Source organism: Pelodiscus sinensis, chromosome 2 (genome assembly GCF_052426305.1).
Source record: "Pelodiscus sinensis isolate ZL-2025 chromosome 2, ASM5242630v1, whole genome shotgun sequence".
Lineage (NCBI taxonomy): Eukaryota > Metazoa > Chordata > Testudines > Trionychidae > Pelodiscus > Pelodiscus sinensis.
Window position 1 is genome coordinate 216,296,326 of NC_143053.1, and position 14,368 is coordinate 216,310,693.

The window sequence follows — 14,368 nt, forward strand, 5'->3', positions numbered from 1 at the left end:
AAATATCAACTTATAAATGTAGAAATTTTTTTTGTTACATAACTGCACTCAAAACCAAAACAATGTAAAGGTATTTATATGCCAGTTATGTTAAACGTTATATTCCCCTTCATGCTTTGGCCACTATTCTGGAGGCCATGCTTCCATGGTGATGATGCTCATTAAAAATAATGTGTTAATTAAATTTTTAAATATACTCCTTGGGGGAGAATTGTATGTCTTCTGTTTTATCTGCATTCTGCCATATACAGTAGACTTCTGATAATCCGGCAGCTTTTGGACCTAAGTGGTGCCGGATTATCAGATTTGCTGGAGAATCAGGAGTTCCGGTACAGCTGTACCGCTTAACAGCTGGCCAGGACACAATCTCCCTCCCTCTCCCCTCCCCTTTCCTCTTCGTGTCTCTCTCCTCTGTGCTGTAACCTGATCCTCCTCTCCCATCCCCTCCCCTCCCGTTTCCCCTTTGCTGAAGCAAAACGCTCTTCTCCATACTGTAACACTATCCCACTCCCCCTACCCCCCAAACCTTATGCTCCGTCTGGTTACAGCCAGCACGTGTGCTGAGCGGCAGGCTTTTTAATCAGCTGGTCAGGAGCACTTGACATTTTGATGTTGGAGTATTGGGGGTGCCGAACAGTTGGATGCCGGACTGTCGGAGTTTTACTGTATATTTTATGTGATAGTAGTCTCAGATGATGACCCAGCACATACTCATTTTAAGAACACTTTTGCAGCAGATTGACAAAGTGCAAAATGTGAGATTTCTAAAAATACCTATAACACTCAACTCAAGGTTTCAGAATCTGAAGTTCTGTTCAAAATACAGGCAGTCCCTGACTTACGCGGATCCGACTTATGTCGGATCCGCACTTACGAACGGGGCTTTTCTCGCCCCGGAGCTCACAGGCGGCGGGTCGCCACCCGTGTCCTCTGGGGCGAGAAAAGCTTCTCCCGGTCTCCCTGGTCTGCTGGGGGGGTCCAGCAAAGCCGCTGGACCCCCCCAGCAGACCAGGGACACCAGAGCAAAGCCGCCGCCTGGGCTAATGGTAATATGGTAACCAGGCGGCGGCTTTGCTCTGATGTCCCTGGTCTGCTGGGGGGGTCCAGCAGCTTTGCTGGACCCCCCCCCCCCCAGCAGACCAGGGGGACAGGAGCAAAGCCGCGGAGCACGCCTGCAGTGGGACAGCCCTGGCGTGCCTGGGCTGTCCCGCTGCAGGCGTGCTCCAAGGCTTTGCTCCCCGTCTCCCTGGTCTGCAGGGAGAAGGGGAGCAAAGCCTTGGAGCACTTCCGCAGCGGGACAGCCCGGGTGCGCTTGGGCTGTCCCACTGCGGGCATGCTCCGCGGCTTTGCTCTCCGTCACCCTGGTCTGACCAGCAGACCAGGGAGATGGGGAGCAAAGCCTCGGAGCATGCCAGAAGTGAGACAGCCACGGCGCACCTGGACTGTCCCACTGCCTGTGTGCTCTGCGGCTTTGCTCCGCGTCTCCCAGGTCAGCAGACCAGGGAGAGGGAGCAAAGCCGTGGAGTACTTGGGCAGTCCCGCCACCCCCGTCTCCCTGGTCTGCTGGGGGGGGGGGGTGCAGCTAGTGCCCCCCCCCCCAGCAGACCAGGCTTTTCTTGCCTACTCCTGGGGTAGAGCAGCTGGGGGCTGCCGGGTTGGTCCGGACCAACCCGGCAGCACCCCAGCAGCTCTGCCCCAGGCGTCTTGATTCAGCTGCTGCTGGTCAGTTTCAGCAGCGGCTGAATCAGGACGCCTGGGGCAGAGCAGCTGGGGTGCTGCTGGGTTGCTCCAGTAGCGCCGAGTAGCCGCGCTACTGGAGCAACCCAGCAGCACCCCAGCTGCTCTGCCCCAGGCATCCCCAAGTCAGCCGCTGCTGAAACTGGCCAGCGACTGACTACAGGAAGCCCGAGGCAGAGTTGCTCTGCCCCAGGCTTCCTGGAATCAGCCGCTGATCAGTTTCAGCAGCAGCTGACTTGGGGACGCCTGGGTTTCTTAAGTTGAATCTGTATGTAAGTCAGAAGTGGCATCCAGATTCAGCCATGGTTGAAACTGATCAGTTTCAGCAGCGGCTGACGCCAGTTCCGACTTACATACAGATTCAACTTAAGAACAAACCTACAGTCCCTATCATGTACGTAACCCGGGGACTGCCTGTAGAGGGATGAGGTGTTGACCATGCTTTCAAGTGTGTTTAAAAAAGCAACACTCCAGTGTGAAAACTACGAAACTGAATTACCAGAAAAGAAAATCAATCTTCCATTGGTGGCATCTGACTCAGATGACGAATTTGAACATGCATTGGTCCTCTCTGCTATGGATTGTTATCGAGCAGAACCTGTTAGCAGCATGGCCGCATGTCTTCTGGAATAGTATTTAAAGCATGAAGGGGCACATGAATCTTTAACGCATCTCGCACATGAAAATATTATTAAACCAACTATCACAGTGCCATGCAAACACCCATTCTCACTTTCAGATGACACTGTAAATAAGAAGAGGGCAGTATTATCTCCTGCAAATTATATCAAAACTTGTTTGAGGGATTAGCCAAATGAGAAGTAGGACTGAGTGGACTTGTAAGCTTTAAAGATTTGAATTTTTATTTTTTGTTCACAATTCTTAATGTCATAAATATGAGTTTCCTAATTCATAATTATTCTTTCTTTATTGGTTCAAACTTTCATGATGAACAGATTGCACTATAGTACTTGTATCAGAGTAATTTAAAAATGTTGTTCCTTTTATTTTTTATTTGTGATTACAAAATAAATACAAAGTGAGTACTGTGCATTTTGTATTCTGTTCTAATTAAAATCAATTTATTTGAACAATTAGAAAACATCCAAAATATTTAAATCAATGGTATTCTGTTTAAAAGCATAATTAATCCTGATTAATTTTTTTAAATCGTGGGATTAATTTCTGTTATTTTTTTAATTGATTGCCCTAATGTAGACATTTATGTCTCAATGTTATTTTAACATTTATTTTTAAATTATTTGAATTCCCCCCCCAAAATTTACTTACACATTTGCATAAAATCACTTCACACATTTGACTCTCAGTGACTTTTCCAGGTGAATTCTTTAATGGCAAACCCCAAGAGTTTTACCACTGATTTTAATGGGATCAGAGCTGGATACTACTAGTGAGAAGGAATGAAAATCATCTTAGGCACAACCAGCCAATTATTTAGCATCTATGTTTTCTGAGGAATAGTCCATAGACTGGAGAAAGAAGCAGTGTCTGTTATTCTGGATGTTATTTTAGAAGATTACTCAACATTTATTTTGTAGGGAAGTGGAAAGTCAACATTAGCAAAGGCCATCTGCAAAGAAGCATTTGGTAGACTTGATGCTCACGTGGAAGTAATTGATTGTAAGACTTTAAGAGGTATGGATATAATATTATTTCACTCAAACATTTATAAGGAAGCATACAAAAGGCTTATTTTATTATGTTCAAATTATCTGCTGTAAATCCTAGCTATTTATTTGGGCTAGTTAAGTGGCGCATTTGGAGTTAGTGGGGCCCTGTGCTCAGCTTCCCTTTTGTGGCCCCCCGGACCTAGCCAAAAAAAGAACATTCATTCTTCCCAACCTTCCCATTTTTCATTATTTTTTCTTCATCCTCCTTCCATATTATAAGTAATAAGAAGTAAATGAAAATAAAGTGAGGTGCCTTGATTGTTTTGTAGTCCAACATTTTTTACCACTGACCTCTTCAAAATTTCTGACGGTCTTGGTGGACAACTTAATGAACTTTCCAAATATTCTTTGTACCATTAGCTAACTATTGTAAAGTGCTTTGGATAAGAGTGATTTATAAAAATAACATAATCTCCATGGCTGCGGAAGACAGCTTCAGGCACCCCAGTGGCCCTGTGCTGGCTGGCCTGAAGGAGTGGGCAGAGACTCACATTTGCTCTACCTAAAAGTGAGGGGGGACACAGTTCCATAGGCCTCCTGAGCGCCCTGCCCCCTTCCTGCCCCAGGCTCTCCATAGGCCCCTCTCACCCTCGTCTGCGGGCAGCCACCACTAACCAGGTGGCAGCTAGCAGCACGAACGCTAAGGCTTCAGAGGAGCACTAGATAGCCACACAGCCAACGACTGGAGAGAAACAGCGATTTCCTGCTTCAAAGCACTGCTTTTCTCCAGCCAGTTGTATGCGGCTGCCTCGTGTTCCTCTAAAGGCTTCCAGCCCATGTTCGCACTACTTGCCACCTCCCGCCAGCTCTCCTGAAGCTGCAGCCTGCAGGGGAACCTTCTTGTTCTGCTGCCCCTCATACAACCCACTTTGCAGAGGGACTGGCCCTCCCACAGAGCAGCCTCTCCCTGCACGGGGGGTAGAGAGGGTACCAGACCCAGTGCTGGACTGCCCCTCCTTGGGGGCCCTGCATTGCTGGAGGGCCCATGCCAGAGCACAGTATGTTTCATTGTAAATCCACCCCTGGCTGCATGGCTTTTCTTTAAGGAGATGTTTTATATGTTTTTTGTAATGCATTTTGGTCCAGCAATAAGGACTTTTATAAATTAATCTTTGTTGACCAACATTCAGATTATTTTGTGGATTTAAAAGGATTTTATGTTGCATCTAAAGGGTAGGATGACAAATAGGGCTTTTGCTACCTTTCCACTGATCTTCTTTTCTCATAATCATGGGTCTTGTGTTCTAATTTATTCTAACTTGTATAAACTAAATATCCTGTTGTGTTGGATGGCTGTGTCTGACCATTACCCTTTTTGCCTCCAAAATTATCTCTATTCCAAGGGAGAAGATAAATAGTCATGGAAGGTCGCATAGACAGATGTGTATTCTTACCATCAAGGGAAATCTATAGCTGCCTATTTAGAGTCATTTTTATGCCTTTGCGTTGCCAGTGTAAAGACATAAATCAAACTTAGAGTTTTAATTTTTTCATGCTGTGTTTTGTTACTAAGGGTACGTCTAGACTACATTACTCTTTTGCCAGAGGGATATAAAGTAGACACTTCGAAATTGCAAATGAAGCCGGGATTTGAATTTCCCACGCTCGTTTTCATAATTGCATCATGGTGCTGTTTTGAAAAAGCGCTATTTTGAGTCTTTCGAAATAGCACTTTTTCAAAAGAGCACCATGATGCAATTATGCAAATGAAACACGGGAAATTCAAATTCCAGCTTCATTTGCAATTTCAAAGTGTCTAATTTACATCCCTCTGGCAAAAGAGTAATGTGTAATCTAGACGTACCCTAAGATATTATTTTTGTTTTAGGAAAAAGATTAGAAAATATACGAAAAAAAGTGGAGGAAGTTTTTATAGAGGCAGCCTGGAGACAGCCATCCATTCTTCTTATGGATGATCTTGATCACATTGTTGGAGTTCCATCTACACCAGAGCATGAGAACAGCCCTGAAGCAATTCAGAGCTATAGACTTGCACATGGTAATGCTATGCTAATATTTTCTGGCTATTTTTTCTCTGCTGCTTCTTGTGGATAAAAAGGTAATATGGTTCAGAATTTCTTATTTAGGTTGGACCTCTCTAGTCCAGCACTCTCGGGACCTAACTGGTCCCAGTTGAGGAATTTGGACCTGCTTTCTGGACCAGGGGAAGTAATTTCAGGCCATCCCCCCCCACTTCCTAGCTTTCCCCTGTGTGCCACCTCCCCTCCCCAGAGCTCAGGTGAGCTACATGACACCTTCCTCTCCTCCCCCCGCAGCCAAACTGAGCTGAACTCTTGCTCCTGCAGCCCAGCTGAACTGCACACCGGCTTCCTCCTCCTCCTTCTCCTCCTCCCCCTCTCCCCCCCGCAGTCCAGCTGAGCCCCACATTGGCTCCTGGCTCCCCCCTCACAGCCCAACTGAACCAGGCACCAGCTCTCTGGCCCCCACCCCTATGCAGGGCACCAGGACTGTCTAATCCTAGAACATCCGTGCATGGCCATGCTGGACTATGGATATTGCTGGACCAGAGAATCCTGGATTTTAGAGATGCAATCTGTACCTGAATCACAGCTGTCTGGACAGTTCTGTTTTCATCACCTCTGCTCCTAGATCATTTAGTATTTTATGTTATTTACACCGCAGATAAATTGCCACAGTTTACAAGTTCCAAATGAATTTTGAACCAGTATTAATATAGATTATTATGCACAAGTAATGTTTCTTTTAACTGAATGTTCTTATCTACTTGGTGTGCTTCGTTTTGTTGAGTTCCTCAGTTACTTTATTTAATTTTTTATAAACCATAGTTTTCAATTGAAGGACAATGCATCATCCATATAATTTTTTCCTCTAAAAGTTAATCCAACCTTAAATGGTTCCACATGAACGTTTCCAGTACAGGAGGCAGAAATCATATAATATGAAATTATCAACATCAATGTATTTTATTATTTTAACTATGTTAAATTCTGCTGCTGTTGTAGGATATAAGCTGTAGCAGCTCATCAGTTTTTTAAGCAGAGTCAGAGGGAAATTGCAGCGTTTTAAATTCAATCCCTTTTGAAGTTTCTGGAATTTTCATAGACATTAAATTTTCAAAACTGTGCACCCAAGTTACATGTACAAAAGGGGTACGGTAGTTATGTACAATTTGAATTTCTTAATACTTCATTTTTGTTTTATGAACAGAACCTTGACACACTGTTGTAAAAGTTAGCATAATCTGTCTTGCTTATACACTTTATTGTTTTTACAACACATGACATCTAGTGATCTGTCTAAATAGTTCAAAACTTCTTTTGATCCCAAACTCTTAGCATAATGGCTTGACACAGAAAACAGCTTAATGTGTTTTGTGTTATGATAAGTCATACAATAAATTACCTAAATAAAATATATAATATATATAATGATTTCAGTCTTTTTCTAACTATGCTAGAGAGTTGGAATTACAGCTTTCTGCATTTTATTCATTTGAGATATAGCAGCAAAATTCAAAGTAGAGAAAATCATCTCTAATATCACAGGATAGAAGATATCATCAGTGACTATACAAGTTTAGTCCTATGCAAAACATTTCTGACAGTATTTTCTTATTGGAGTAGATTGTGCCTTGAAAAATAAATGCATTTGTTTAGCCAACAAAAGTTCTATACTAGTTCTTCTATAAAAGTCAATGTAGTAGTAGAGGTTATATTTCCAGTACTGTAAAGATACTCAGCATTAAAAAATATGTGGAATTTATAATTTTTTATTACTTTATAACTCATGAAACAATGTCTTCTGTATCTAGTTTTGAAAGATGTGATAAAAGAAGTTATTTCCATGGGCAGTTTGATTGCATTAATTGCGACAAGCCAATCTGAACATACTCTGCATCCTTCTCTTGTTTCTGTTCAAGGAACTCATGTATTTCAATGCTTCAAACATATCCAGCCTCCAGATCAGGTAAATGCAATCACTGAATAACTTGATCAAAATGTTGGTTGTGACAAAAAGCAAAAAGGAGAGGATGCTGCTGAACTTCAGATAAAACCAAATCCACAACAATGCTAGTGGGAGATTTTCAGAATTCTTTTGTGATATAACTTTTCTATATACGTTAACAAGCTATTTTTAGTATTTCTGTAAAAAAGCACAGAAAGGTTTGCCTAGTGGCGAGTATGTCTTCTGTCCCCGAGATTAACAGATATTTCACTAAAATGTATATTTGTCCAAATTTTGTGGGGTTATAAAATATATAAAGGGAACTAATTTGTTTGTTTTAATTTTCAAATTCCTTAATTTAATATATACTTTTAATATAAAAAATGGGCTGTATTGAAACGGTACAAAGAAATGGCAACCAATGTATTCAGTATAGTGTTCCCTGTGGAAAAACAAGATGATTTGCTCTTTGTATTAGTATGTAACAGAATGCCCATAACACTTTGGAATAGTACACAAGTTTATGGTGCTTATTGTTCCTCTTTCATAAATGAGCCATTTAAAAATCAAGAATTGCATTCTGATCTCTAAGGGTGTGTCTAGACTACAGGGTTTTGTCGACAAAAGTGGACTTCTTTCGACAAAACTAAACCTGCGTCTACACTGCCGCTGAGTTCTGTCGACATAACGTTGACAGAACTCAGCAGTTTTGTCGATGGCTGTAAACCTCATTCTATGAGGAATAATGCCTTTTGTTGACAGAATTCTGTCGACAGAAGGCGTTATCGCATCTACACTGTCCTTTGCATCTACACTGTCATGTCGACAAAGCGGCTTGCTTTGTCGACAGAACTGGTTGTAGCCTAGATGCTCTTTGTCGACAGACGCTTTGTCGACAATATCTGTCGACAAAACTTCTGTCGACAAAAGCCTGTAGTCTAGACATACCCTAAGTGCTGACTTGTGGCAGAAGACAAGACTTCCTCTGAAAAACTGTGTTGTATACCAACTCTCTAATCTGAAATTACCCAGATTTGTTTTTTAACCAATGTTCAAATACTAATGAAAATGTCCAGTACAGACTTTATTTTACCTAGTAGTTGAGGACACTCAGGCCTGGTCTACACTATATGGAAAGGTCAAAGAAAGATATGCAGCTCCAGCTACATAAATTACGTAACTGGAGTTCATGTATCTTAAATCCCTGTCTACGCAGCAGGAGGTCAATGGGAGCAAATGCTCCCGTTGGCTTCCCTTACTGCTCACGAGGCGTAGTAGTAGTGGCGTCAACGGGGGCACCCTTTGAGTTTGATCTAGCAGGTCTATACTACACCTCCTAAATCCAACCTCCGAAGATCAACGATGGCAGTGTCGATCTTCCTTGTAGTATAGACTTGCCCTCAGTGCCTCTCAGGATCAGGTACTTTTTAAATGTGTGATTTGGTCTGTTCTTAAGATTTCTCATTCTTCGTTTCTGATTTGGAAATTATTCCAGAGCTTGGGAGGCAGATATAAGCAGGATAGAATGGAAAGATAGGTTTCCGAAGTAATCATTGCTAGGCATGAGATTACAGTGGTCAGTTAGTCATTTAAAATTGTATCTTAGAGAAAGTAAGATAAAAGAACAAGGGGTTTTTTTTATTTGTGTTAGTATTTTTTGTATACTAGCCACAAAACTGTTACACCAAATAAAAAGTTGATAATTGTTTTCATTATTTGAAACAATTGAGGCTTATAGCCTTAATATAATTCATATCTGTGTATAACGGCATCTAAATTTATTATGTATTTTTATTTTTCAGGAGCAAAGATGTGAATTACTGCGTGCCATAATAGAAAATAAATTGAGCTCCAATATAAATCGATTCTGTGATCTTGATCTCCAGCATATTGCAAAGGAAACAGAAGGATTTATAGCTAGAGATTTTACAATGCTAGTGGATCGTGCCATACACTCCTGTGTTTCTAATAAGGAAGCATGCAAAAAGGAAGGTATGTGATAGTCACCAAATCTCTAGTTTATGTTAGCTCTTCCATATGGTATATGTTTGTAATAATTCAAAAGAAATAAGTTATAGTAAAGGTATCTCTATAGTTTACATTTTAAATGTGTTTACCTGGTTTGTTGTCTTTGATATCATATGCATATATTCTTTTTTTTCACCATAAAGGTAAATACATTTTAACTGCAGTTTTGGTTTGTTTTTTGGTTTGTTTTTTCAACAGAATTGAATCTGTCAACCTTAGACTTTCAAAAAGTTTTAAAAGATTTTATTCCTTCATCTCTGAGAAATATTAACCTACACAAACCTAAAGACTTGGGCTGGGACAGGATTGGTGGCTTAAAGGATGTACAGCAAATACTCATGGATACCATCCAGTTACCTGCAAAGGTACCCTTTTCTTTTAAATCAGGAACAGATGATTCCGTACTTTACATACCATTGTGTTATAGGAATGCTGACTAAGGGCAGGTCTACCCTGTGGAAGTAAAGTTCACTTAAGTCAGTGTACCTTAGGTTGACTTTATGCAGTGTCTACACCATGCTGGGTCAACAGGAGAGTTTTTTTTATGACAGTAGTTTCTCCCATTGACTTACCCGAAGCGTCTCATTCTGGTGGAATACTGGAGTCGATGGGAGTGTGTTTGGTAGTCAGTTTAGTTGTTACGCACTCTAAATTGACCCTTGATGGCTTGATTGCCACAGTGTGAATTTACCCATAGTGGAGTTATACTCTAAGGCTGTGTCTAGACTGGCAAGTTTTTCCGTAAAATCATCTGCTTTTGCAGAAAAACTTGCTAGCTGTCTACACTGGCTGCTTGAATTTCCGGAAAAGCACTGATGATCTCATGTAAATCATCAGTGCTTTTCCGGAAATACTATGCTGCTCCCGTTTGGGCAAAAGTCTTTTTCTGAAAGACTTTTGCGCAAAAGGGCCAGTGTAGACAGCACAGTACTGTTTTCCGCAAAAAAGCCCTGATCGCAAAAAAGGCGATCGGGGCTTTTTTGCGGAAAACCGCGTCTAGATTGGCCACGAACGCTTTTCCGCAAAAAGTGCTTTTGCGGAAAAGCATCCTGCCAATCTAGACGTGCTTTTCCGAAAATGATTTTAACGGAAAACTTTTCCGTTAAAAGCATTTTCGGAAATTCATGCCAGTGTAGACATAGCCTAACAGCTTATTTTGTGGAACAGTTACTCTTAGATAAAAATAGACTCTTAAGGTAAAGAACTGACAGCCCTGGTAGAAGAGGGACTAAAACAGCTTTTAGCCATTTTAGCATCTCCCTTACCAGACTGAAGACTTGAAAGGCCTGCAACATAACATAGGCATCCAAGGAAAGCATCCAGGGAAGGGAGAGGGAGGGACAGGGTGCAGGACCTGCCCAGATTACTGCCAATGGGCCGTAGTACTGCCCAGAAGATCTCCAGTACTGCAGCCTTAACTTGGGCACATTCCTCACAATCCCACACTTATTTTCTACTCCAGGGATTGGGAGTTGGACCTCAAAGTACCATTATTACAGCTATCCTTTGCAATACCATAACCTTAGGACTCCTCACTTGGCTTGTTATAGAGCTATTAGTACCTTTTATGCCTCCCCTTAGCCCTTTTATTCAAAGTAAAGGTACCAGAGTAGGGATGGGAAACTTACCCTACATACAGCTTCTCAAATAAATTGTTGGGCACTTTTTTATAATAAGCTATTTTAATATAACCCAATGATTTAATTATACAGGCAGTCCCCGAGTTACGCGGATCCGACTTACGTCGGATCCGCAGTTACGAACGGGGCACTTCCTCTCCCTGGTCTCGAGCAGACCAGGGAGAGGAAGCAAAGCGGCGGCGGAACGCGCGGCCAGCTGACAGCCCAGACGCGTCTGGGCTGTCAGCTGGCCGCGCGCTCCGCTCTGCTCTCCCCCCCCCCCTGCAGACCAGGGGGAGGGGGAGCAGAGCGGAGCAGAGCAGAGCGGCGGAACGCGCGGCCAGCTGACAGCCCAGAGTCTGGGCTGTCAGCTGGCTGCGCGTTCCGCCGCTCTGCTCTGCTCTGCTCTGCTCCGCTCTGCTCTGCTCTGCTCTGCTCCCCCTCCCCCTGGTCTGCAGACCAGGGGGAGGGGGAGCAGAGCGGAGCACGCGGCCAGCTGACAGCCCAGACGCTTCTGGGCTGTCAGCTGGCCGCGCGTTCCGCCGCTCTGCTGTGCTCCGCTCTGCTCCCCCTCCCCCTGATCTGCAGGGGGGCGGGGAGCAGAGCGGAGCACGCGGCCAGCTGACAGCCCAGACGCGTCTGGGCTGTCAGCTGGCCGCGCGTTCCGCCGCTCTGCTCTACTCTGCTCCCCCTCCCCCTGGTCTGCAGACCTGGGGGACGGGGAGCAGAGCAGAGCAAAGCCGCGGAGCCCGAGGGCAGCAGGATAGCCACGGCGCGTCTGGGCTGTCCCGCTGCCCCCGTGCTCCGCGGCTTTGCTCCGGACGCCTGTGGTACAGCAGCTGGGGCGCTGCCGGTTGGTCCCGTAGCGCCGCTCTGGGTGCCACTGGACCAACCCAGCAGCACCCCAGCTGCTCTGCCCCAGGTGTCCCCTAGTCAGCAGCTGCTGAAAATGACCAGTGGCTGACTACAGGAAGCCCCTGCCCCGGGCTTCCTGGAATCAGTTGCTGATCAGTTTCAGCAGCAGCTGACTTGGGGATGCCTGGGGTTCTTAAGTTGAATCTGTATGTAAGTCAGAACTGGCGTCCAGATTCAGCCACTGTTGAAACTGATCAGTTTCAGCAGCGGCTGAATCTGGACGCCAGTTCCGACTTACATACAGAGTCAACTTAAGAACAAACCTACAGTCCCTATCTTGTACGTAACCCGGGGACTGCCTGTAATATGAATGATAGTATCAGTTGAAGTGAGCTCTTCTGGTGATAATGTGGATGAAATAATAATCCCACAAGAATGTCCATATAAACACTTATGGGAAGCCAGTTATAACTATGTTACCAGATAATTACTTATTTGAAAATACATATTACTCTTGATGACTTTCTGTATTTTCAGTATCCAGGATTATTTGCAAACTTGCCAATACGACAGAGAACAGGAATTTTGTTGTATGGCGCTCCTGGAACGGGAAAAACTCTGCTAGCAGGTGTAGTTGCCCGAGAGAGTGGAATGAATTTCATCAGCATCAAGGTAACAATGTTTTAATGATTTATTAGATATTTGTACTGATGCAAAAAATCTCAGTATAGTTACTCTGTGTGTGTGTGTGTGTGTGTGTGTGTGTGTGTGTGTGTGCGCGCGCGCACATGTATGTATTATATATGCAAACTCAAATGCTAAATACGAAACTACCATTTAAATGACATAGGGTTGTCAATCACAGTTAACTCATGATTAACTCAAAAAATTAATTTAGATTAATCACAGTTTTAATTGCATTGCTAAAAATAGAATACTAGTTGAAATGTATTTAATATTATGGATGTTTTTCTACATTTTCAGTTATAACACAGAATCAAAGTGTACACTGATCACTGTATATTCTTTTTATTACAAATATTTGAACTGTAAAAATGATCAAATTAATAGTATTTTTCAGTTTACGTCATAAAAATATTATAGTGCTATCACTCTATTGGGAAAGTGCAACTTACAAATATGGATTGTTAAATAACTGCACTCAAAAACAAAACAATATAAAACTTTAGCACTTATAATTCTGCTCAGTCCTACTTCATGTTCAGCCAGTCTCTAAGAGAAACAAGTTTGATTACATTTGAAGAAGATAATACTGCCAGTTTCTTATTTACAATGTCCCCTGAAAGTGAGAGAGTTTTTTACATGCCAGATATGATAAACATTAGTGTGCCCTTTTTGCTTCAGCCACCGTCCCAGAGGACATGCTTCCAGGATAATTATGCTCATTAAAAAGAATGGTTAATTAAATTTGTGACTGAATTCCTTGGGGTAAATTGTATGCCTCCTGCTCTGTATTTTACCTGCATTCTGTCATATATTTCATGTTATATCCGTGTCAGATGATAACCCAGCACATACTCATCTTAAGAACACTTTCATTGGAGATTTGACAAAACAAAAGATACCAATGTGAGATATCTAAAGACAGTTACAGCACTTGACCCAAGGTTTAAAAATATGAAGTGCCTTCTAAAATCTGAGGGACAAGGTATAGAAAATGTTTTCAGAAAGAGAAACATGGATGCAGAAACTGAAAAACCTGAACCAACAAAAAAAATCAACCTTCTGCTGGTGGCATCTGATTCAGACAGTGAAAATGAGCAAGCATTGGTCTGCATTGCTTGAAACATTGTAAAGCAGAACCCATTAGCAGCATGGATGTGTGTCCTCTGGAATGGTGGTTGAAGTGTGAAGGAATATACGAATCCTTAGTGCATCTGACATAAATATTTTGTGATGCTGGCTACAACAATGCAATGCAAACACCTGTTTTCACTTTCAGGTGACATTGTAAACAAGGAGCAGGCAGCATTATTTCCTGCAAATATAAACAAACTTTGAGTGAACAAGTAGAATTGAGTAGACTTATAGGCTCTAAAGTTTTCAATTGTTTTCTTTTTAAATGCAGTTATTGTTTGTACATAATCCTACATGTAAGTTCAACTTTAATGATAAAGAGATTGCACTAAAGAAATTGTAAATAAATATTAAAAAATACTATTTCTTTTGCTTTTTATAGTGCTGATATTTTTAATAAAAAATAAAGTGAGCATTGTACACTTTGTATTCTGTGATGTAATTGAAATAAAAATATTTTGAATGATAGAAAACATTCAAAATATTTCAATAAATTGTACTATTATTGTTTAAAAGTGCAATGAATTGCACAATTAACCGTGATTTATTTTTTTAAATCTCTTGACAGCCCTAAAATGAAGTAATTGTCACAATCCCAGAGAAATTATACATTTATTTTGTATGCTGTGGATACTTAGTCATTGGGCCAGAGTGAGAGAAAGAGAGAGAAAATGATGCTGTAGTCTAGAGATT

At 42.2% G+C, this 14,368-nt stretch overlaps 1 protein-coding gene across 9 annotated transcripts in view; it reads left to right on the forward strand.

The window, feature by feature from the left end:
* PEX1 (peroxisomal biogenesis factor 1) overlaps positions 1–14,368 on the forward strand; it is a 44,171-nt gene that overhangs the window by 15,041 nt on the left and 14,762 nt on the right. For 8 of the 9 annotated variants that reach the window (XM_075922372.2, XM_075922373.2, XM_075922371.2 and 5 more), the window contains 6 exons: positions 3,297–3,393; positions 5,257–5,427; positions 7,222–7,376; positions 9,158–9,347; positions 9,582–9,748; positions 12,395–12,529. In XM_075922372.2, the coding sequence (XP_075778487.2) occupies positions 3,297–3,393; positions 5,257–5,427; positions 7,222–7,376; positions 9,158–9,347; positions 9,582–9,748; positions 12,395–12,529 (915 nt within the window). The remainder of the gene's footprint in view (positions 1–3,296; positions 3,394–5,256; positions 5,428–7,221; positions 7,377–9,157; positions 9,348–9,581; positions 9,749–12,394; positions 12,530–14,368) is intronic. The other variant, XM_006114471.5, reaches the window with a different exon arrangement.